The 26,318-nt window shown below is 42.4% G+C and overlaps 1 protein-coding gene across 1 annotated transcript in view; it reads left to right on the plus strand.

Moving 5' to 3' along the window:
• The window catches only part of NPHS1 (NPHS1 adhesion molecule, nephrin), a 269,434-nt gene extending 248,356 nt beyond the window's left edge, over positions 1-21,078 (plus strand). The window contains exons 26-29 of the mRNA XM_086929995.1: positions 6,774-6,897; positions 9,839-9,953; positions 11,378-11,535; positions 20,051-21,078. Coding sequence (XP_086786121.1) covers positions 6,774-6,897; positions 9,839-9,953; positions 11,378-11,535; positions 20,051-20,188 — 535 coding nt within the window. The 3' untranslated portion in view covers positions 20,189-21,078. The remainder of the gene's footprint in view (positions 1-6,773; positions 6,898-9,838; positions 9,954-11,377; positions 11,536-20,050) is intronic.
• The last annotated feature ends 5,240 nt before the right edge of the window (positions 21,079-26,318 follow it).

The following is a 26,318-nucleotide window of genomic DNA, read 5'->3' on the forward strand; positions in this document are numbered from 1 at the left end:
AGGACAAATGTAGAGTATGGTACGTAAGGTAATGGTAGGAGTAACAGAGGTGAGTAAAATTGGCAAACTTGAGTGAATTGGACAAACAGAACGTTGAGCTGAGCTGTCGTAGGAATGGATAAGATGTTAGAGGTGCAATGGGTGGCGCAGCCAACACTTCAGTTAGCCTTTTTTGGAGAGGAATACTTAAAAAATCCACACATAAATATTTGAAAGCTTCTTCATTATGTTTAAAGGATGAATGATTTTCATCATTAAAGCTGGTTGGTAGGTGAGGTAACAAGCATAATCCTCTGATGGTTTTTTATAACCTTATGGCAAAGCAGTTACTTGGATGTGTAAGTGTTGTGTTATGGAGAGAGCGAAAGGAGGAGAGGAATCAGCCAGACGTTCAAGCAGAACATCTCAGTCAGTCATTACAAGAAAACCTGTATGGCTTCATGGCAGGACATGGAGCAGGGAAGCCTTTTGACTTGTTTACCTTTATTTTATGGAAGTTATTTATCTTTTTACATATTTTTCCATGCTTAAGCAGTGACCAAAACAGGCTTAGTTACCCATTGAGGCATGTGTATTTTTGGATAACATGATGTTTTAGGTGTAATTGGGACATCAAAGTTGAATGGGACAAATGTTCTGTTTGTTGCTTTTAAAGGGCAGCATTGATTTGTAGTGACAAGCTTAGGGTTTGCCTGGCTGAGTGGCACAGTAGTGGTGTTGGAAGAAGTCAGTTAGGGGAGTTAGTAAGCTGGCTGAAACTCTGATAGTTTTGTTGTGCTCCAATTGGGCATATGCAGTTGCAGCATTAGGTGGAGAACGGATATGTTAAGGGTAGAAGTAAATGTAAATGTAAATGTAGAGGTACTTGTATAGTACACGACTACCCGGAGGCCTCTCGGCGCTTGTACGAATACCGCTTCCTGGCCTTTCCCTGTGCAGTGCCCACTCCTGGGAAACCCCAAGGTGAAGCCTGGCATCCTAGCGTTGTTGGGGCAGTTGTGGAGATTAAGCAAGCTATTGCCCAGAGTTGCAGAGTGGGACCCATGATTATAATTGGCACCAAGGCGAGAATTAACAGGTCCGAGGAAATTGAGCTCAAGACCCGCCGAGGTGGGGAATTGAACCCTGGTCCCAGGCCAGACTTCTACATCAGGGTCTGCCGCTCTAACCCTTCTCTGCTACAAGTGAATATTGCTTATTTAAGCTGTTTAGCATTGTATATTCTATAAATTGGTATGCCACAGGAACCATTGTTCTTTGGATATACACTTGCCCTGGTTCCGCTGTGAGTAGGGTTCCCTTGTTTCCCCTTTTCGCATTTTCGTGCGGTGGCTTCACCGCAAGGGTTTATCCACGTGTTGGATTTTTCCCCTGCCCTATACATTTATAGGGTTGTTTGTACAGAGTTGGGCATGGCAGAGAAAGACGCACCCCTATATACAGAGGAATATATTACGAAATTAACGAGTGGACCGTCTTTGTTCTCTAATTTACCTGTGAATACTACCAGTCCGAGACAGGCACTAATTGAGAAATTGGAGAAAGCAAAAAAGAAACACGTGCGTACAGAACTGCATGCTCGCATGCTCACTGACTATCTACGTGCAGGTATAATTCCCCAGGGGCTTCAGATACGAAACGTACCAGGCATCTTTAGAGACGACCCCAAATTCAAAAGCGGCTTTTGTGGTATTTCAGTGACGTGTTCTCGACACTGGATGGTCCTTGGTGTCGAAACTGCTTTGGAACACTCAAAAGCTGAACTTAAAGAAATAGAAGAATTAGAAAAAGAATTGCTAGGCGACGACGGGGTTGCCGAAGCCAAAGCACTCCTAGACAAATTGAATAAAACCATAGACGACTTTAATTCTTTTGAATTAAAAAAGAAAGCAGACAAAGTAACAAAGGACATCAAATTTTATAGCAAAGAGAGAGCCTTTCCATATTTAAAGGAAGATTATTTTTCAACCTTCCCAGTCCAAAATAGACAAAATACTTGGGGTCGATTCAGAAAAAATCAATCTGTAACATTCTCTGAATCATCAGGCGGTTCCAGTGACTCTGACTGTCAGCCAGGTCCAAGCAATTTCAACCATCAAGGCCAACCATTTTTAGACAGAGGAGGGAAGACAAAGAAAACAAGAGTCTGGAACCAATATCCAGGGGAACGTCAGACAAGAAACAAGCATTATCAATGGGGCCCCCAACCTTACTAGATCCCAGACTCAATCTGACAGACAATATGGACACTATACCCATATTCAATTTGTCAAAGCATACATTATCATCCACAGAAATCTCTTTGTTAAGTAAAGGTCTTTCATTTGTCATTACAGAGAGGAGTAACTATTTCAACCTGAAATCTGAGTTGTTCCAGTTTTTCAGGAAAATCCGCCTGAAAATTTTCTTTAAAGATCGCGAAGTTAGCAGTTACCAATCTACGACTGGGTTAAAATTGCCATCCACTTTTTATCCCACAAACAGTATGATGCCACCTGAGTTGCTCACTTTTGAGAAATTGATTCTAGAAGGGGTAGATAGACTAAAGAACAGTAAACAATTTACACCTTACAATATTTCTTTGCTAGAACGTCAAGCACTTGAGAATTTGAAAAAGGATACCTCATTAATATTCAAACCAGCCGATAAGGGGGGAGGTATAGTAATACAAGAAAGAACTGATTACGAGGCTGAAGTGAATAAACAAATCTCTGAAGGAAGGCATTATAAAAAACTCCACCATAACCCTATAAACGAAATCCGTGAAAAAATTGTGTCTATCACCAAGGAAGGATTGGATCAGGGGTTTCTGACCAAAAAAGAATTTGAATTTTTAAATTCCACTAATCCTAGAACCCCTGTCCTCTATACTCTCCCCAAAGTACACAAGAGTACAACACAACCACCTGGAAGACCGATCCTATCAGGATGTGGCTCGATTTTAGAGCCTATTGGTAAATATATTGATTTTTTTATAAGAGACTACGTTCCCCTACAAGCAAGTTATGTTCGTGACACAATGCACATGATAAATTTAATAGAAGACCGAGCTTATAATAGAGATACTGATTGGCTAGCAACTCTAGATATATCAGCACTCTACACTAACATCCCTCAAAAAGAAAGCATTGTATGCATACAAGAACTACTTGACTCTAGACAACGACCATTTGATGTACCCACTTCCTTTATAATTTCTTTATTGGAAGTAGCACTTCAGAGAAACTATTTTGTCTCAAATGGGCAATATTACGAGCAATGTGGGGGCACGAGCATGGGAGCAGTTTTTGCTCCAAATTTGGCAAATATTTACATGAACAAAGTAGAGAATGATCTTGTACTGTGTGAGAAGAATCCTTTCTATGCCAGCATTAATTGCTGGTATAGATATATAGACGACATTTTTTTCATTTGGAGAGGGAATGAAGAGGAGTTTGAGAGTTTTGTTATATATCTGAACACCACCCAAACACATTTGACCTTCACATCTACCATACAGAAAGATACCATCCCATTTCTTGATTTAAACATCCAACATGATGAGAACAAACTATATACATCCCTTCATAGAAAACCCACTGAAAAGAATACTCTATTGTCTTATAAAAGTCAATACCCCAGGGCATTGAGAGATGGATTGCCCTTTGGACAATTCTTGAGGATTCGTCGTAACTGTGCCCGTAGAGAGGATTATCTGAAGGAAGCAGAAATATTGAAAAATAAATTACTCAAAAGAGGTTACCCCAACAAAATAGTCAAACAATCACTCAAACGTGCCTGGTATTGCCCCCGAGAAGAACTTTTGATCACCAGACCGAAAGCCAAAATGGAGAAAATAGTATGCGTAACCACTTTCGGAACTCATACCAACAAGATCCGGAAGAGTATTACGAAAAATTGGGACATTATACAAAGCATTGATCCCTCAATTGAGGTGCCTTTGTTTGCATACAAAAGAGGAAAAAACTTGAAAGATCACCTAGTTAGATCTTCCAATGAAAGGATCACCAAGACAGGGGGCACATTAGAAACACTTTGGAATCTTCCACCAATTCTGGGCCACCATCCCTGTGGAAATTGTGTGATCTGTCCATTGACAGAAAATACGAACATCTTCAAATTTGGAAACTTTGAACATACACTCAAGTTTTTTTCCAATTGTAATACATGCAATGTTGTATACTGCATTTGGTGCCCCTGTGGTCTGCCCTACATTGGGCAGACGCAACAATCGGTTAAGGCGAGAATAGGACAGCATCGAAGTCGCATACGAAAGGCAGTTCTGACAGCTCCATTGGTATGCCACTTTCAAGAAAAAAAATCACTCTGCAGATCAGTTGAAATGGCAAGTCATAGACATTGCTACAGTACCTGAGAGAGGAGGTGACATCTCACAAATATTACAACGCCGTGAATGTCACTGGATTGATAGAGTTAATTCCATCAACAAGGGGCTTAATTCTGCTGATGAATGGAGAGGATTTGTCTCCACTTTGACAAACTAATTGTGACAAACTTTCTAGCTACACTTCCCTGTACCAACATGAGGTAGAACTATGTATTGTATGGTGGTTTACTGTATGCATAGGAGAATTCATTGTTCTGTGAAGAGTGCATCACTACAATTGGTATAAATGTGATCTTTACATGGTACGCTGGCTTGATTATGCTTAAAACAGCTTGTAAATGTGGTAGCAAATAATACATTTGTAACCTTTATGTGTAGCTTAATTTTACCAAAAAGCGATAAGTACCGTTTTAGGTACCGACTAAAATTTGTATATAGAGAAGTTAAATGAATTGTTAATCTATGATTTCTAGGTTGACATAGGTTGTGTATTTACGATACAATATCCTAATACCCACATAAAGGCATACCTCATTACCAATGTTAAGTCCGTGGCGAATTGACTTGGGAATTGGTACATAGCACACGACCTTGCTACTTGATTGCGCACCCTCCTCTCATGTAAATACGCTAGTTCACATCACAACAATGACGCGCTAACACAATACACGCCCCTCTGGATGCGCGCACACATGTCACGTTAAATACGTACTGACGCACTAAACCCGGAACTCCACTGTTTACCAAACAGCCGACCGGGAAAGTGCGATCGAGCAATTCCGCGTCCCAAGAGCAGGTAAGCTCTGAGACACCTTGCCCCACACCACCCTCTCCCGCGATATATTACCATTCTAACCAAATGGCCCCTTGTCACCAGGTATTACCCTGCCTCTCCAATTGCAACCTGAGTGCCACCCGACTCCATTACCACGAGCAATCACAGTGGTAAGTGGTTTTTCTATACCATCACTGGCCCAATTGTAGCGTTGTCCCACAGCGTTCGTGAGTTTTAATAAATGTTCTATCTTTTTTCTCAACAGTGCCCGGCTGGGTACACTGTAAGTCCAATTTAATTCATTTTATCACGCATGGGTTGGTCTAAGTTGAGACACTACGAGGTATTATATTCCCCAATTTTAAGTCCACACACTACTAAAGAGTACAGCAACCACACATATTAACCATCACTCTCACCTTTTCCCTAGATGTCCCTCACTGTTTAGTCCTGACGAGACCTCCATCAAGCAGGTCGAAACGCCGTCGACGCTATAGGGAAGGAACCCTTTTAGCACAGTGATTTATGATTTCATATAGTCACTGTTAGCAATTATTGTATCACATTGCTTGGTCATTTCCCTGTGTTAATACCCATAACGCAAAAACTGTACAGATCATTTATTATTTGTGTTTGTTTTGTTTTTGTTCACGAAATCACTTGGGACGCACTGCACTTTCCTGTACATATAACCTTTTTGTATATGTGTTGCTGTTGTAAATATGGACACTTTCATGAGTTGAAATATAAGAAGTCTTTCTTATAAATTTTGCATATGTGTGCTTCTTTCCTTGCCAAACCCTTCTCTGCTACAAGTGAATATTGCTTATTTAAGCTGTTTAGCATTGTAAATTCTATAAATTGGTATGCCACAGGAACCATTGTTCTTTGGATATACACTTGCCCTGGTTCCGCTGAGAGTAGGGTTCCCTTGTTTCCCCTTTTCGCTCTAACCATTGAGCCACACTTCTCCTGTTTTGTTTGAGTAAGTCACTTAGGTGGAGCAGCATCGAAAAACTACACACGCAGGTGGAAGCAATGGCAGAGTTGTGATGGCGGGGCTATTTAAAATAGTGGCATTGTTGGGTGATGCATGTGAAAGGTTGTATTGAGCAAACATACTGTTAGTTTAATGAGGTAGGGAGGGGAAGGACGGATTGAGACAGCAATAGGGCAGAGTGAGCTGGTATTGTAGAATCAGTTTATCTGAGATATAGATTGCATGGCCTAGGTGGTACGGCACAGTTGAGTCGATGTTGGTTGACAGAGTTGTGGGACCGAGTTCGGGTGGCACCATTTCATGAGGCAACAGAACAGTTAGATGTGTTACCATCAGCACGGTCAGGATGAAACCTTGGGTGTGGATCCAGGCTGTGGTGTAGGACTCTCACTGCAACTAAATTCTTACTCAAATCCATTTAAAGAGATCAGGTTGGGGTGGGTCATGGAAATGATGGGAACGTGGGTGCGGCAGAATGCAGATGAATGGGGATTATGCCCTGCAATGGGTTGTTCCATAGTCCTTCATACATTTCCCCATGTAAGGGTTAGTCTGGGTTGGAGTAGCATCCCTCAGGCATCCTGACCGAGCAGATAGTGAAATAAGTCTCTACAGTCACAATCTCTGATTATGTTGTGTTCTTTTTTTAGCGCTCAAAAAGTCGCTCTCAATGAGTATGGAGAACTCATCAACATTGGGGCAAAGAAAACCCTAATAATTGACAGCGGCTCTGAGATCAGCTCTACTACCTATGACAGCTACAGCTACCAGGAGGTGAGAGGGCAGGGAAGTCCATTGAGGGGAGGTATGAGAGAGGAGGAAAAGATGGGAAGAGATAGACATGCATCACCTACAAAATCCACCCTCAGCGAGGTAAAGGAGGATCTACTGAAAAAGAGAGAGCCCTGAAGTCTGAAAAGATAAGAATGTTAATCTCCAGCAATGACAACAGATCCTAGTGATGAGTGGTTGAGGGAGAATTACAGCATAGGGGAGGAGGGGAAATTCCAATGAGAGATATCGCGAGATCTAGAGGGTGGGAAGAAGGTGTAGAGAGGAAATACACTCCAAAGGAGAAGAAGGAAAAAAGGATTGGTGGAAAGAATGATGGACAGAAAGGAAAGATAAGATAACAATCCGTTATCTGTGCGATCAACCAGCAAATGAGGTGAGGGAGGACGCACTCAGAAGTAGGTAAAGAGTAGTATGAAGTAGAAAACCCTCATCATTACATAAGCACCTCGACACTGAAACTTGCTGTGACTTGTGGCAATCATGGGAATGGTGGAAGATTTGAATTATTTTTCTTTACAATATGTCACTTTGGAGCATAACACTGTCTGCTTGGGATCACTTTGCTTTGGAATAAGGTTCCATGTTTCATTTGCTGGGTTAGGTGTCCTGAATAACTTTGATCTGGATGACTTTCTTTTGTAGGAGCAGAGACCAGGGAAAGAAATATCTATGATGGATTATTTTTCATTGTCCCCTCCATTAAAGTGCATGTATTTGCTTGCTCTCTCTCGAGTATGCTGCTCCCACGTTCAATTAATCCCACCCATCCTTGGCTTCTCTGCGCTTCTCTGTACCTAAGTGACTTCTTCCAACACCACTACTGTGCCACTCAGCCAAGCAAACCCTAAGCTTGTCACTACAAATCAATGCTGCCCTTTAAAAGCAACAAACAGAACATTTGTCCCATTCAACTTTGATGTCCCAATTACACCTGAAACATCATGTTACTTAAAAATGCAGATGCCTCAATGGGTAACTAAGCCTGTTTTGGTCACTGCTTAAGCATGGAAAAAATATGTAAAAAGATAAATAACCTCCATAAAATAAAGGTAAACAAGTCAAAGCCTTCCCTGCTCCATGTCCTGCCAGGAAGCCATACAGGTGTTCTTGTAATGACTGACTGAGATGTTCTGCTTGAACGTCTGGCTGATTCCTCACCTCCTATTGCTCTCTCCATATCACAACCCTTACACAATCAAGTAACTGCTTTGCCATAAGGTTATAAAAAAACATCAGAGGATTATGCTTGGTACCTCACCTACCAACCAGCTTTAATGATGAAAATCATTCATCCTTTAAACATAATGGAGAAGCTTTCAAATATTTATGCTCATCCTTGTTCTCTGTATTGCACCCCTGCCTCAACTCCTGGCTCATCCATCACTTCCCCCACCCACTCTCTATTTTATTTTTCATATTACCCCAGCTCTTTTGTTGATTGCTGAATGTCCCTGTTTGTTGCCCCATTCCACCACCAACCTTTTCTTGCTTCTCCTGTTACTTTTCTGTTCCCACCACACTACCAGTCAATCTTTAAATGCATTTGTAATCTTTGAACAAATCTATTTAAAGAAGGTACCCCTGGAAGCCCAACATCCACAGCAGCTAATTAACACAAATAAGCATTAGCAAAGCCAATATTTTTCACTGCCAAGCCCTTGTGACTTTCCCAACACTTGTTTTCCTTTTTTGGTAGACTTCCTCACCCTTTACCTTTACAAATTCACCCTGAGAGTGAGGAGAGGCATGATTAGGCAGTTTGATGGCATTCACAGTATCTACACAGATTTCCAATAAAATACCTAAGGAATACTGACCTTGGGGCTCGACGAACTAATAGTATATGTTGTGGTAACGTATCAGAATAGGAGTATATTCACTTAATTTATTCTGATGTCTTTGACGGGGAGATCCACTAGTTACAAGATACGGGTATCTCATCTGGGACGCTATTGCGCCAGTAATGGCTGGTATAAGCCTGGAGCTCCAACATTCCAATGTTTCTTTGTTCACAGCTCTGGCTGTGAACAAAGGCTTCAGGGAACCTGAGGGGATTCCAATCCCCTCGCGCTTCCAAAAGGCTTTGTTTTTTTTGTTAGAACATTCTGTGCTGTAGTGACAGAATGTTCTAATAGCCTTATAGCCCTTCGTAGATGGGCTATACCGCTATTAAAGTCCCTCTCCCTTGTTAAAGGCCCTTGCCTTCGGCTCGGGCCTTTAACGCCTGGAGAGGGCCTTTAATAGTGGGTATAGCCCTCTATGGCGGGCTATAAGGCTATAATATGGCTCCTTCAGGGGTTCTACACATGTTAGGGCACTAGACCATTGAGTTCTCCTAAGAGGGTGCATAAAAAAGAAAAGACTGTAAGACTCAGGAGAGAAACAGCCCTGACCGGTCAGCAGTCCAAACTTTAAATAAGAGTCACAAGAAAGAAGACAAGCGAAGGAGAAGGGAAATACAAGGTGAGAAGTAAGAAAAATGTAAGAATGGGGAAAGTAACAGAAAAAAAAGATACTAGGAACCCAGAGGACAAGAGCAGGACGAAAACAATCTCTCGGACCACAACAGTAGAATATTAAGCACGCCCTCTGGGAGACAGGTATTAATCTGAAACAGTGAAAATCATCTATCTAGGTCTATGATGATCATAAATCTTCAATGGCTTGTGATGGTCCTGTATCTATGTGGCTATGAATCTAGGTCATGTACTGACGTGTGTAAGTCATAGTTGAGTACCTGTGTGTGCATGTGGTGTTTTTATCTACGTGTCTTTATGTCTTGGATATATATATATGTCTATCTCTGTTTGGGAGTGTTCAAATGTTACCTGTCTGTGTTTGTGACATTAATTTTCAATCAGTCCATCAGGGGTGTTGATCTGTCGAGCTTCTCTCAGTGCGTTTTCTTCGTCATTTCTAGGACAGCTCATCTGATGCTGGGCTTCATTACTACCCAGCGAGAGACTACAAGCCTTCGCTGTTTCCTCACTATGAGATCGCTGAGGGGGGAACCGATGACACACCAAGCATCGCAGGTAAGAAGGTCCACTTGAAGAAACGTAACTATTAGCACTCCTCCTCCACAGCAGGGTCCCCAGACTTCCTCCCCCTCCAGACACAGAGATGGCAAGGTGCTCCAGCAGTGCTTGTATGCCTTTGAATAGAATATCCGCTGACGCGAGCTTGCGAAACACTTTCGTGGTTAGAATCCTCTATGAAAGCCACAAATAAGATTTCTCATTAAACCCCTGCACTTGTCATCTCCCACCGCATTTTATTTAATTGAGATGGCAATCAAATCAGAACGGCTTGAATCTGAATTACGCCATCTAATGCTATTTGGGAGAAGTGCAGTCATATTAGGTCAATGAACTGGAAAATTGAGAAACATAAGTGAGGGATTAGATGTGTTCATGAAAAGTAAACCTTATGCATTAGAGCATGACTAAATATTACAGTGCTTATTACAAAGGGGACCGAAGAGTTTACTGTCACGTATTCAACGTATATACCGCCTCCATTGAGTGAGCAGTGAGCTACCTCACAGCCTTGACTTCAGCAGTGTTACCTATTCTCACAAGAACACTTGATTCTGCTCCTTCTACTTATTAAAATATTCTTTTAATTGGATTTGGAGATATAAGAAACCCCAATCTTCTCAGCATGGATTCAGAGGGTTTCAATAAACACATAGGGCCCAACTTTTAATTTGGCGGTTGGGCCATCATCTGCCAGGGCAACAGAGTAAATTACTTGTGGAAGTCCTGACAACCACATTTTTTAAATACCTGTATTTTTCATGCATTGACAGGAACCGCTGTCAAGTTGTTTTCTGCCAGAATATTGTAGCTTTGCGGTACAGCTCCGTCAAACTGGACGGAGGCATACGGCAAAGTAAAAACATTTGTTTGAAAAACAAAGCTCCAAGGTTGAGTTGTCTCCCATGGGGAGGAAAGCAAATTGCAGTCTCCACTGTCCCTTACCGCCAGGGTCTTCCTGGAGGTGATGGGAAGCGAAAACTGACCACTATGTCCGTCCTTTTAAACTAGGTGGGTGGACATACAGATCAACATCCAATGCCTCTACGTCTGGCCGTCGGAGGGGTGTAACCACAGCAGAAATGGAGTAGTCTCTACTCCTATTACACCAATGATATGCTTGCATTTAAATCGGGCAGGCGGACAATTATGTAGGCAGAAAGGGTACTCCGTCGCAAAGGTGACGCAGTATCCTTTCCGTCAACATATAAATCAGTGCCATAGTCATCTAAGTACAAATTATTATTTTCAGAGAATGAAAAATTGATTTGTAGACATACAGTCTACCTGGGGTTTGTTTAGAGAAGTTCAAGAAACACAGCATCTTCTTTGGGCAGTGGTGAAGTTGCTTTATAACATGAAGACAGTCATTCTCACAAATAGATGAGGTTCACAACTACAATCACCATTCTATGTTTTAGACAGCAGGTTCCGAGCTCCGTGGTTGGATTCATCTGACCTGCACGAGTATGAGGAAGTGAGAGATCGCAGCATCTACGAAGAAGTGGGTGGATTTTATCCACAGCCCCGCTCGGCTACCTATGCTGCCCGCGGAGAGCAGCCAATCGAGGACTTCATGGTAAGAATAAGCAGACAATAATCGGTCTTCAACTAGAACTGTCCTTCTGTCCATTACTTATGTCTTGTAGCTAGTACAGTACCACTCTAGAGCATATACTACCTAAATAAGAGGTCTGAAGGGAGCTTGACGTACCCCATACAAGCCAAAGATGTGAGGTCCTAGTATTAGCATTGTTAATTTGTTCGTTTTTAAAGAAATATGGAGATATCAACATTATAATTTAAGTGATTTGTAATTATATTCCTACTATTACCGTAACTACATTATATTAATGTTGATCTTATGCTTCCTATTCTGTTTGTTGATATTTGAATTAATTCATTAAACAATGTTAGTCTCTCTCTCCTGGTCACCTGATGTCACCACATTCCTCAATGTGGTGAGGATATATATGATAAACATTCTGGCAGCTGATGTGCTGGTTGTTGGTGAGAATAAAGTATGTAGCTCCCAGTATAGGATGGAAGATCTCACATCTGAGATGGACATAGGAGCTTTCGACTTGTCTAAGGTTGAACTTCCCTCAAGCTTCACAGGACTTCCTAACATTCCAAGCAGTTAATATATAAGCAGATACTTGTTTTTGTATTCTTTTCTAAAGTTGAGGCACATTAAACTAATATAAATGGATATCTTTAGGAAATGGAGCCAAGCGGTGATTGGCCACTTTCTTTTGAGCTCTGTAAGCCGCTTGTTTCCTGAGCCTTTCCAGCAGTCCCCATAGCCTGTTTCCCTGACATTCGTTCCTTGATTGTGGCAGAACAGCTGGCAGGGCAGCAGCTGCCAAAGTAATGGAAGATTTACTCTGCCCATAATCAGCAGCTGACGGTGGGCTCCCTAGATGCAGGATTGAAAACAAAATGGCTTCGGTGTAGGGCACCCCTCGTCTGTACTCTCGTGGACCGACAGACCGCCTAAGTATAGGACTGAACAGATGCAAAACCATGGCCCTTACTTGCTTCTCGGGCATTGGAGACATGGAGGCAAGGGATTGAAGGGGTGAGGAGGTGCTCCCAGGAGAGCAGCACCAAGGGGTAACCCTGTCGGAGTCTAGCCACCATATGTCAGCGGTGAAGAACTTAAATGGCAAATCATGCCTGACAGAGGCCACACATAGAAAAAGAAGAAATTCTTCCAGCCTGACCCAAGGAGAAATAAAGAACAAGCTGCAGGAAGTGAGAGTGATGGAACAGTGGAGATTTAACTGAGGGTTAAAAACGAACAGTGAACAGTGGCAACTCTGCTTTTTCATTATGAAGAAAATAGAGAAGGGTGAAATGCCCTCTGTGGCAATTTGAGCATATCCGGAGTGGGTGAAAGGCAAAGTGACTAAGGTAGAGGTCTCATGAAAAAGTTGAGATGTATAGTTTTTTTGATGGGGGTGAGGCTGGTTCTGTTTTAGCAAAACATAAAGGTAAAAGAGGCACATCAGGGGAGAAAAGTGACTAGTTTCTTGCTGTGACTTGATGTTATGGTTGTAACACTTGGAAAGCCGGCCGCGTATGGCTTGGACTAATCCCTCAGTACATCTCAGTACCGCCAGTCCCGGGACGCCTCTTCGGAGGCAGCCGTGCACTTGAATTTTATTGTATTGTATTGTATTGTATGGCTCATTTAGGGTCCTGAGATACATGGCATTTCCTTTAACAATGACACTGACAGAAGTAATGGATATGTACACTGTGTTGAACAAGACTACTTAATTGGATTATCACCTAAAATCTGTCTTGAGTTTGGATGGCCACTTGGGGAAATAGAAGAGACTCTGGGCCTTATTACGAGTTTGCCATTCTTCATCTGGGACCACCACTGCGACGATCCCAGGAAGACTGCCAAGTGGTGCACCTGTCCACTGATATCACAAGTTTTATCCATGGACTAACACCAGCGTGTATGTTAGGTTCAAAGTAGAGCCTGATGCAAGTATGTGCACTTCGTGGCATGCACCATGTCGTGCATACCACACAGTGCGTACACAAAAAGGCAAATATAGAGGAGGCACAACATGTGTACTCTCAAATGCAACCCCATAGGCATATTCACCCGGGAGTCCTGCTACGGCACCCTTACCTGCATTTCTGCCCCCCTTTAATGGCGGGATCACCGCCATGAAATGGGCGGTGGAAGTACAAGTCGTAATATGCTAGGTGGTATTGGCATCAGCACCAGCAGCGTATTCAAGATCCTTTCCGCACCGCCATGGGATCCTGGCGGAGGCAGCAGTCTTGTGGAAGTTGCATGGCCACCATCGTAATACGGCTGTCGGACCGTCAGGGTGATGGTGGTCGGATAGCCACTGAGAGTACGGTGGTCCCAAGGACCGCTGTACTCGTAATAACGCCCTATGTCAGTTACGGTGACTTTTTACATTGAGAGGGATAGTTATCTCTGTGCAACTCTTTCCTTCCACCACCTGCATGTGTCGCGTTATGCAGGTCATACTAATCAATTCAAGCAAGTCAAACACAGAGTCTTAGCAGAGACAAAATCCTAACAGATGCCAAGAAGTCTGTCTAATTTCCTGCATTCACATCTGGGGCCAATTCCCTCCCACATTGCACATTGCACCTCATTGGCTCAACTATCTGTCCCTTTTTGTTCTTTCTTTGTGGTTCTAACCAAACCGGACAATACAGTAAACTCAGGACCAAATACTAAAATCAGATAATCTTTATTGTTCAGTTCCAGCTGGACAGTCTGTGCCTAATAGACCTGGTTGATACTGGACTTTAGTCCTCTGTTTCAAGAACTAGTTCGCTGAAGTTCCTAAATCTTCTCTATTGAACACATTTTTTGCTGTATAAGCGGGTTAGTAGTAATTGTTATTTGATATTAAGCAAGAGAAGTTAATCTCTGGGCTTAATATTGAGTCTTTACCAGTATCTTGTTACCTGGCTTGTAAGGTCATCACTTTGTCTTACTTATTCTTCCCCCTTCATGAATATATGGCAGCCACTGACCTTTTAATTGATGTCATTGCTGAATTCAAATCTTGAAGAAAGCATCCTGGTAGTTAGCGACTTGTTTTCTTGGCTGGAGTCCGCATCTTTAGTCAGCGCCCAAGTTTTCTTTAACCCCTTCCATGCTCATTACAAGGTCAGCTCGTCATGGGTGTTACCTGCTCTGTGCGTTTGACGAGTTGACCTTGTCATGAACAATGATAAATACCACTTTGCAGCACAGGAGGGGAAACCCCCTAGCAGCCAAGGTGTTAAGGCATGGATACATGCAATTTTAATATGTTAGTGAAAAAGCTGTCCACCTTATTGAACCCCTTTTTCACATCCTTTAAGATGAGGTTAAGTAGACGAACAGACCATTTACCGACTGTCTGACCTTTTAGGGATACATTCACAGTTATAGTTAAGTGATATGTACCATCTAAGCCCCCTAAAGTGAAAGTGTATATAGGAATTGAAGCTCTCTAGATCTTTCAGCCCTAATGATATCTCCTTTCTTCTTGTTGGGAAGACGCATGGTTCATTTGATGGTGTGTCCCCATTCACTTGATTAAAGGCTTTCAGAGAGACTGTGACTGATGCTTTGGATCAGGTTCTGCCAAGTACTCTTGTTAATAGCCATCCCAGTTTGCAATAACAGATAGCTTTCAAAACTGGAAATACAGAGAGCCAAATGCACATTGAAGAAGGACTATGGCATGGATCACAAGGCATTTTACTGGCTGAAGTCAAACAAACACAAAAAACATTTTGAAAACAAAAGAACTGGGGAAAGGGGTTGTAAGTGAAATTGCACCTATCTTATATTTTGCCTAATTTGTTACCTTTTTGTGGTGCTCCGGATCGGAGATTCTATTCCCCTAAATCTCCAGGAACAGATCGTTCCAACATACAATTGTTAGCAAAACTGATCCAGCACACAATCTATTATCTTATGTACATATACAATAGCAATCAAGGTTGATGTATCAAAGTGAAAAAATATTCAGTAGCAGAATCTTGGATCTTTTTGGAAGTTCAATCTTTATTATGGTTCTTCACAAATGTAGCCAACGCGTTTCGTCCTCCACGGACTTCTTCAGGGCAAATAGAGTGATATCTTTCTTGTGATTGAATTTAAGTCGATTCTTCCATCCAGACAAGGGACTGTTACAATTGAAAATTCTTCTCTTTAAGAGTAATGCACACTTCTTTTTTTCTTTTTTTCTCACAACCAAGGTCATTCAGGTCAGATGGCCCGATATGATAGAAATTTGTAAAAGTAGTTTTCAGCCGGCTCCATCGCGTGGCGTCTCAAACCAAACCATAACGGGAGACGCCACGCGATGGAGCCGGCTGAAAACTACTTTTACAAATTTCTAAAGAGAAGAATTTTCAATTGTAACAGTCCCTTGTCTGGATGGAAGAATCGACTTAAATTCAATCACAAGAAAGATCTCACTCTATTTGCCCTGAAGAAGTCCGTGGAGGACGAAACGCGTTGGCTACATTTGTGAAGAACCATAATAAAGATTGAACTTCCAAAAAGATCCAAGATTCTGCTACTGAATATTTTTTCACTTTGATACATCAACCTTGATTACTATTGTATATGTTCATAAGATAATAGATTGTGTGCTGGATCAGTTTTGCTAAAAACACAAAAAACATATATAAAAGTCAAGAAGGAATGTCCCTCAGAGTAAATTTGCAAGACTCTTAACACGTTACGAGAGCTGTTCAAAGCGATATTAGAGCTGCACAGTCTGCAGTCCTTAGCTGGTTCTAATCCATTCAGAGAATCTTCATTTTTACAAAAGCCACAGATATTGGACACTAAATCATGAATAAGACAATTATCCGTGCTTTCTCATTCTGAATTCTGAAGTTTCTTCAGAAGGGACTCCGACAGAGTTTGAAATTATCACAGAGACCGTGCTGTCGAAACTAGTCGAGGCTAGTTGTCCTTTAGTTCACCTCAGAACCTATGCCTATCCATATCTCTAAAATGTCTGATACTTATTTTACCTAAACATCTGACAGTTTCTTTATTTTCTCAATGGCCACAACCCATGCGCCAAATGACTGGGAAGTCCCTGTGGTCAAACCACCTCTGAAAAAGCGCACTATGAACCATAAATACAAAATCAACTTCACACTGATTTTGTTTTATTTCAGGCTGGATTTTGGCTGTGTAGGAGCGGGAAGTTCTATTTGTGTTGAGTGATCTTAGAAGGAAGGTTGTGGATATTGGTATGGGGTCTTTAGTTATGCTTGACATAGTGACAGCCTTTGACATAATTAACCATTAACCTGACCGAATTCTAAAGTGATTAACCTATGTGGGATTTAAAGGCAAAGTCCAGTAAAGGTTTACACCTTTCTTAATTGGGCATTCATAAATGGTTTCCTTTGTTCCACACCATTCACACTCTTAAATGCAAAATTGGGTGCCCCTCGGCACAAATTTTTTTCAAATGATGGCCAATCTGCTATTTAAAGAGGGGGTCTCATTCTGTATGTTTGTGGAGGACACACAGGCCATGTTCCAAGCGAAAAATATGCCTACAGGTATTACCAGTGAATCTAAATGTGGATCCTTGACCCGGTCCAATTATCTGTCCATCGCAAAAGATGTTGCATACAATGGAGTTCAAACTGGAATCAGCTGTATGGGAGGCTGCCCCGTGTATCATCTCAATGGAACAGTGTCCCACTCATTCAAAATTATTCAATACCTTGGTACTGCTGCAACCCCTGCTAGTCGTCACCGTTTTAGATGTGGTAAATCTCTACACTGTACCTTCCATGCTAAAGTAGTCAGAGTCTCCATCAACTCCCAGCTGGAAGGTATAAAGTATCCATGAGTGATGAACAAACTCATGAACTACATATAACAGAGTATGTGTAAATAAGTGTAAGTGAATACTTGTGTTTACCTAAATTAACCTTCAATGCATAAAGATAAATACCATTGTACAACCCCTGTTGCACCACCATGCAGAAATTACCCATGAACATACCATTGTTTTTAATAGTGTAAAAGACCCTCTAAGCAATTCCAACTCTACCTTTCTGACACCTTTCCTTACCTAAATAGAAAACTTTTTTGCAAACTTGTAAACAAAGTAAAATCAGGCTGCCCCAAGGAGGTGTGCCCTCTGCACATATTAAAATCCATCTATCTGGCTTTTTCAGACACTATCTTTGACCTCTTGAACCTTCATCTTACCAAAGGTACTGCGCCTTCAGTCCTCCAAGAACCAGTGTTCACCCCATTGCAAAAAAAGCAAGGCATTGACCCTCATAAGCTGGAAAACTACAGACCTATATCTCTCCTTCCCTTTCCATCTAAATTATTGGAGACATATGTAGCCAGTTCTTTTAGTTCCTTCTTAGAGGAAAACAACTTTTTAGACACCCATGAAGGCAGGTTTTAACCCATCACACTCCCTGAATCTGTCATATTCTCCGTTATAAATGATCTAAAAGGTCAAGCGGATGTGGACTGCACCCAGGCCCTGATTCTCTTGGACCTGTCTGCAGCCTTCAATACTGTCAACCACAAAATACTGTTGGATCGTATTGCTGCAGCTGGTCTTAAAGGCACTGCCTTGAGTTGGTTCAGATCGTTTTTAGAGGGCTGCAAGCAATTGGTGTGGCTTTCACCCTACACATCCAATACTGTAAACATGAGTTGTGGAGTCCCGCAAGGCTCCTCTCTTTCCCCGATTCTCTTCAATGTGTATATACGCCCACTCATATCCAGACTCCGTCAGATGGGGATTAAGATTTATAATTATGCTGACGTAATGCAGATAATTTTTACCATGGAAGAGTCAATTAAATCAGAGGAATTTCTTAGGAACTCAATGCTATTCATCAAGAATTGGAAGAACAGCAATGAGTTAAAACTGAATTCGTAAAAAAACAAAACCATTATTCCCAAAAACAAACTCCTGCTTTGGACTCCCGCACACTGGTATCTGGAGTTAGGTGAAGCACCTCTCCCTAAGCCTGTGATTAAGAGTCTGGACATACAAATAGATTCCGATCTCTCTATGAGCTCGCAGATTGGCTCAGTTATCTCTGCTTGCTTTGTCCAACTTTGGAAACTACGAAAGATCAGAAGATTTTTCAGCAGAGAGGACAGCATCCAAATCATTATCGCTTTGATTCTTTAAAAAATTGATTACGGAAACGCAATGTACCTCGGCCTCCCGCAAAATCAGAAACGTTGTCTGCAGATGATTCAGAATCAAACAGCGAGAATTATTTAACAACAAGGCAATGTCATATTAGACCGCTGCTGAAAGAGCTTCCCGGTGGAGCAGCGCTCTTTGTTTAAAACAGGATGTATCCTGTTCAAAGCCATACAAAATGGGTCCTAAATGCATATCTTCGAGAACCCTCAATTACTCGCCTCAGCGCACACTAAGATCCATGGATATGAATCTATTCATGGATATGAATCTACTGGCAGTCCCAAGATTCAGACGCAAACGCACATTCGGGTCACGGTTCACCATACTGGGCCCGAATTTGTGGAACTCTCTGCCTATAACCAGGAGACTTGAAGAAGACTACCTGCGCTTCAGAAAAATGCTAAAGGCTTGGCTTTTTACTCAAGCACACAATTAGACTGGACCTGTGTTGATCTCTCCAATTCTAAACCTAGTGCCAAGAGACCTGCAGGTGAACGGGCACTTTAGAAATTCACAATTAACATAACAATAACATAACAATCTCTATTAAAACCATATTCCCATCTCTCAATAGTTTTGAGTTTATCAAAACTATTGAGAGATGGGAATATGGTTTTAATAGAGTTTTTCACACAATTTGTTTGCTTAAATTATCTCAGCTGATTACTTCCTTCTCAGTAAGGTCTAAAGTGGAAGCTGAATTTTAATTAATTCACAGAATATGCAATTGAATCATTACATTTGGGCCAGTTGGGTGTAGGGTCCAAGTATTATGGTGCATATTTTCTCAACAAAACATAACGCTGGGGTAGTTCCTCTTAAGGGTCAGTTCCATCCCTAATTAAAGGGGAATCAAAAGACCTGACCAAGAGGTTCACTGGGATACCGGATGGTCAGATCGTAATGCTCTCACACACCCAAAAGGGTGTCATGCTTCATCATAGGGAGCTCCTCGTCAGTCCGGAGCAGCAAATTTTACTCAAACTCTAGATGAAACTAAAAGCCATCATGTATGTATCAAGTGTATTTGCCCTCATAAGATTTTAGATATTTAAAGTAATCCATGGAGCCCAAAAATAAATATTAAAATAAGCCAAAACATGGAGTACAAGACAATCTTGAGATTAGTCAAATAATTTTTGTCCAAGGTAAAGTGATGCAATCAAATTTTTTAATCATATCAGTCATTATGAACATGGGACAACAAGACAGATGAAATCTAATAATGATCTAAAACCGCAGTATTGTGTGTTACTGCATGCTGGGGATCCGCTAACTTTCCAAAAGTGTGACACCTGCAAGTATTGCTTGGAAGACATGCAGGTGACCCTTCCAATTCATGTCTTTGTTACTGTTCTCTTTTAATAGGGAGTTTATCACAGAAGAGGGCCACATCTGGATGAACACGAGATCCCAATGAGAAGCTACAATGAAGGGACAGACTTCCATTCCTCAGGAAGGGATTACGAGCCTGTCCCCTATGAGATGAGAGGTCAACTGGTGTGAACACTCAGGCGTTGAAGAGCCAAAGATATTAGACATGGAAAAATGAAGCGCTCGTCCTTTTTTTGGAGAAGAGGTGTTGATGTTGAAGGGTGTGAACACGGTGTGGAGGAGATAATGAAGCTTTGAAAAAGACAGGAAGCATTATTTATGGTGCTTAAAGAGGACTAATTATGGATTTACAGCTGAGAAATAAAAACAATTTTTCTAATTTTATCATTGAGTCTTGGGCAGTCTGCCCTTTGATCTTCTGCATGGTTTTTCCTGATGCTTAATTTGGCCTTTATTCTGATTGCCAGTTTTACTCCCTGCATCAATGTTATACCTATGGCAGTACTCCCAAATTTCCTTCTTGTATCCTAGCTCTCCTCCTCACTGTGTGCTACATATACTTTGTTCTGTTTCACATGATCTGAGTTCTCATCTTACTACTATGCTTTCCTTTAGTTATTTTTCATTTTGTTCTTGCTCTTCCTTTCTCCCCATTGTTCCTATACTTGGTTTTCCTTTCTGCATCTTGCCTAACTCCCTTGTTCAAGAGGCCTTCCTTTTTTGTAACTTCTTGTTTCTTTGTCCAGTTCCTGACTCTAACCCCCCTTTTTTCTTAATAGTGATGCCCTTTTCTTCTTCTTGCTTAAATATTTTCCTCTAACTCCAGTTTTTTCCTTCTTGCTTCCCCTTTCCCCTGCTTTATTTGTTCTTGTTAGTTCTCCTTGCATGTTCCAGTCTCTATCGCCCATTCGTGTTCTTTTATTCACCGTTCTTCTCCATCTCACATTGAGAAAATGAGTGTATAGTTTTGGTTTGGTGCTTAACAGATTTGTAAAGAGAACAGAAAATTCTGTTTCTCCACCCTGCTAAGATGTACAAGAAGAATAAAAGTCCACACACAGCACCAGCTAATCCACAATACTTTTCCATCCGAATGAAAAGATTGACCAGAAATCAGACCAGGTGCTCAATACAACCTCAATCTCCTAGCGGCGGTGGCCATGGAATCGGTCAAAAGCTCACAGCATGTGGAAAGACACCCCTTAGCTCAGCCTGCATTGAAAGAGGCAGCACCTGCTTATCCTTCCCAGAGGAGAATCAGCATCGCTTGGAAATGGCAGCTGTGGAGGAGAGAAGAGGTCAACACAGGTGAATTCAATTAGACGCAAAGATGAACGAGCCTCATGCACTCTCCAGTGGATCCATAAAAGGTGGATTCCAGAGCACAGAGAGGCTTTAATATCGGTGCTCTTTATTTCATGTGTTTGATGACTTGATGAGGTAAACTTGCTTTTTTAGGTTCATCATTCATGCGGGACCCTTCTTAACCCCAGATCTTTGTAAATCTAAGAGTCTTAAAATACATTTTTCTGGGGTAACAATCGTTCTGTTAGCATTTAAAATGTACCTTAATACCCTGAAAGTACTGCTCTAAGAGATGGCTCTGGGAGTCTCTTCCCACTAACTACCGAGTTGCTGTAGCCCAGATTCTTTCATGATACCTTAGATTCAACAGTATGTAAGGGATTTTTGGGGGATATGACCTCCCAACTGCAAACCCCAAATACCTAAATGCAAAAGTGCACCTCCTGTTCAATAATGGCCCAAAATGTGAGAACTTGCAACTGGAATTCTATTTCAGAGACGTTATGCATTCACCAAGCAGATTTAATATAATTTGATATAATTTGCAAAGTCTGGATGGGCACCATTCATTCAAAATGCAGGGATCTAGACCAGAAAAATTTTTTATAGGAAGCTTTAGTGAGCTCTGGAAAGGTAGGATACTGCAGGTCAAACTGCTAGAGGCTTAAGACACATTAGCGGCTATAATACCAAGATCAGAGGAGCATATTATTTTATTCACTTCCCCTTAATTAGTGCTCCTATGTCAGTAGCAGTAACCAAAATGCTAAAACCCAGAATATCATGACATTGCTAGCATTCCCAAATCCATGCTTTTTATTCCTGCTCTTTACACAGATTGGCTGTGTTTTCAGTTTGCTACTGAAATTGAGAAAAGTATTTGAGGACATGGGGGAGGGGATAAGTAATATAGGGGCACCTGCATCAGACGAATTACCGGTCGCAAAGGGGCTGATTCTTTGCATCAGTCTTTTTGGGACTGGTAATGAGCCATTTGGGATGCATCAAGCCCAAACCCAATCGCAAAATAGGTAATCTCAAAATTTGCGACTACGTATTTTGCAAATGCATTTACGGAATCACAATTTGCGATTCCTTAAATGCAATGCAAGAAGCAATCTGAGATTGCGATTTAGCAATAAGGAATCGCAAATTACCACCAACTTCAAGTTGGTGGTAATCTTCAGTTCCTTAGAAAAATACTAGAAATTAGGGCATGTGTGTGCGCCACCTGTGCACACATAGGAGTTTTGGGGGTGAATGAATCAGGGTGGCCTTTTGGCCCCCTATCACCCTTGAAATTGCATGCGCAATTTCCGATTACCTTTTTGGTAATCCGAAAATGTGAGTGGTTTCCTATTCAATGAATGGGAAGGCATACCCTAATAGTGAATCGCAATTTGTGATTCACTAATAACGGAAGTTGTAGGAATCGCAATTTATTTAGCAATTCCTAAGTGCATAGGGAATTACGAGTCATTAATAGCGATTATTTAAAAATCGCTATTAAGGAATTGTAATTCCTTACATTGATGCATGTGCCCCTTAGGCATTATTTATTGTTTCTATAAGTCTCGCTCTGCTTTCAGGTATTAATGGTGAATATTGACATTGGCAAATAAATGTTTTATTAAATGGATTACATGAGGTGCTTATTACACCTGTGCTCACAGCTGTGCTGGGTGGGAGCTAACCAAAGATAACACTCCATCAGGAGAATATGAAGCGCTCCTTATGCTGTCAGGCAGAATATTGCTGGAAGCCACGCTTAGCGCACTGGTAAAAGTCCTGACCACCTAGACGTTTCTGGCACTTCTGCGCCCGTAGCCACAAGGAAGGGTATTCAGTGAGCCACGCAGTGCTTAATTTGAGCTGGCGGTTTACAGTGCTCGGCACCGGGACTTAATTGCTAACACTGTTACTTAAGGCAGTCTGCCACATTGCGGCGCAGTTTGTCTATGTTTAAGATGGGCACACATTTGTTATTTATTAATCAAATAAACATTCAAAATGACTAATACCTGTTGCCTAAGCCATTCTCATAGATTTGGGAACCTGGAATACTCTAAATTGTCACTCTTGTACGATTGTGATGGTTAGTAGTTGTGTTACTATTGTCACTGGCAGGGCCGTCAGGGACAATGGTTGGTGCAAGTTGCAGTGGCCTCCTGAGAAGTGCCTTGGCACTTCTTGTTTTACAAATTAAGCTCTGGAGCTGCAAGGAGCATGAGTCACGACGGGTGTTGGTGGTGGGGCTGTGGAATTTAGCACTGGGCACAGGATGTCACACCGGAGCTGCTTCTTCATGTTCCAAACAGACACTGTGAGTTTCTGGAAAAGGGAGACACCAAGCCTTATGAACTGCCTTTTTGTGAATGGTGGTCTGTCCACAGAACACCATCCAGCGCTCCCAATAGAAGATTAAGGAGGGTTTTTTCCTGTCATGCCACTTCCTGCCTAGACCTTGGATAAAGACATATTTCCAGGTTTGCGCCACACATGTCGCACTTAGGGCATCAACTGTGTGTCGCCCTAAGTGGGATGGGTGTGTCGTGGGTGCCGTGCACACTGTGTCACTATATCCAAGCTATACCCAACTTATGAGCCATTGACAAGGCAAGACAATGGCCTTGGTTGCTTATGTTCTGGTTCAGGGAGGACCTGGCCTGACAGGCTGGACTGTTCCCATTGGAGTAAGATCAAGACTGATTTTCATATGGCTCGGTGCCAAACTGAGGTGGGATGGTGTGCAAAATAACGATGGATTGAAATGCAGCCCAAATGATTCCCAATGGCTGCTAATATTTAAAGCATTCCATCCATCACTTTTTTGTATACTTTAGTGGATTGTCCTAAGTGGGAAGGGTATAGCCAGATGTGGATCTAGTGCACACTATGTCACTGGAACTAAGATACACCTGGCTGATGAGCCCATAAGAAGGTTGAAAACAATTTTGGGTTGCTTGTGCCGTAGTTCAGAAAGTCCATGGCCTGTGATTTCGGGCAGCACTGTTCTTACTAGAGTAGGGTCAAGACTGATTTGCATATGGATGTATCCAAACTGAGGTGGCATGGTGTTAAAAATAATGATGACTGTGATTACCAGTAGCTGAGATTAATTCAAGCATTCAATCTGTCACTTTTTTGTATACTTTCATGTGTAGCCCTAGGTGGGACAGGTATGTATAGGCGTGGGTCCTGTGCACACTGTATCACTGGACCCAAGATATACCTGACTGATGAGCCCATTATAAGGACAAAAATGGTGAGGGAGGACCTGGGTTTGCAGTTCGGGCTGGACTGTTCCTATTGGAGCAGGGTCAAGACTGATTTGCATATGGCTGGTCCCAAACTGAGGTGGCATGGTGTACAAAATAACAATGGCTTCAGATGAAGTCCAAGTTATTACCAGTGGCTGAGATCAAATCAAGCCTTCTATCCATAACTTTTTGTATACTTTAACCTTCTAAAATACGCATTTCCAAAATGCGTTCAAATCTGACTTTACAATTAAAGAGGATTTTATATTACGATGAAAATGAGTGGAAAAAGAATTTATCCAGCTGTTTCTAAACTTAATTTAGCAGGTATTAAATGTAATAAGGTAAACTAGTTTTAGTCTAGGGGAAGCTCCGACCCTCGGTCTAGGTCCACTCTCTCCCGGCAGCTCTGCTGTACCGTCTCTTGCTTCCAGACCCGGCCTCCTCCTTGGGAGGTTTGAAGCTGCTGTCCACTCCTGCGCCTGCTGCCCGCTCCGACTGGGACCAGACTTCCTGCAACCACCGGGACCTTTATCAGCCGTTTTTTTTCTTAATTTTTCCCTGTTGTGCCACTGTTATTGTGCCCGTCTGTGGCTTGTTCTAATTCCACCACTGTTTTTATTTTCTCATGCCTGCCTGTTCCTTTCCCCATTCACCGCTGCTGCCCCTGTGGCCCCTACCCCCCGGAATTCCCCCGCTCCCGCCCCCCAGCCTCTCTTCCCTTCCACCTCCCCTACTTAATGGCGGTCGCGCCACCGGCGCGTCAAAGGCAAGCCCATCTGCGCCCGTCCGCAACCTTACCGCGGCCAGCACCAGGAACCCTGGACCTCGCTACGACACCACCACCCTCCTCGCATTCAACCCTGGAAGACTTAAATGCCAACAGGCCTCCCCGAACATGACCCACTACCAGTTCTCCTGCCTCCACTGCCAACGCTGGCTCATCGTTCTGATTTAGCTTTTTAAATGTAAACTTGCCGCTTTTATTAAATTCGTTAGTGTAACATTTTTAAAATCATAGCGCTGACATTGTGTGAGCATTTTCGCTACTTACATTGTTAGGATTCCAGGGATGTGCCCTTAGCGTTCGGCCCCAGCGGTCACCGGATGTGAGGCGGGGCCGCATTGCACCGGGGTTGACGCTCTAGCCTTTTGCTCGCCCGCCCGTATTAATTTGGAGCTGGGAGGCGAGCGCAGCTGTATGTGAGTATCTGACCCACGAGTGCATGATCTTGCTCCTAGTCCTTTTCGAAATTGCGCTGGCTCATCGTTCTGATTTAGCTTTTAAAATGTAAACTTGCCGCTTTTATTAAATTCGTTAGTGTAACATTTTTAAAATCATAGCGCTGACATTGTGTGAGCATTTTCGCTACTTACATTGTTAGGATTCCAGGGATGTGCCCTTAGCGTTCGGCCCCAGCGGTCACCGGATGTGAGGCGGGGCCGCATTGCACCGGGGTTGACGCTCTAGCCTTTTGCTAGCCCGCCCGTATTAAACGCCGTAATGAGACGTGCGCGCAGCGGACGCGCGCAGCGGGCGCGCCGTCTGCGCCCCGAAGGAGCGCCAAAGGAGGGCCCGTCTGTGCCCGTCCGTGCTCTGGCCGGGCACAGGGCCACGACTCCTGGCCGTTTCTCTTCCACTTCTGTCCCTTCTGTAGCACTTCGGTATACTTCGGCTGATCTTAGGACTCTAAATGTCCCCTCTTGTGAGGCTGCACATTCCTGGGCGGTCACTG

This window comes from Lissotriton vulgaris, chromosome 7 (genome assembly GCF_964263255.1).
Source record: "Lissotriton vulgaris chromosome 7, aLisVul1.2, whole genome shotgun sequence".
NCBI classification, from domain to species: domain Eukaryota; kingdom Metazoa; phylum Chordata; class Amphibia; order Caudata; family Salamandridae; genus Lissotriton; species Lissotriton vulgaris.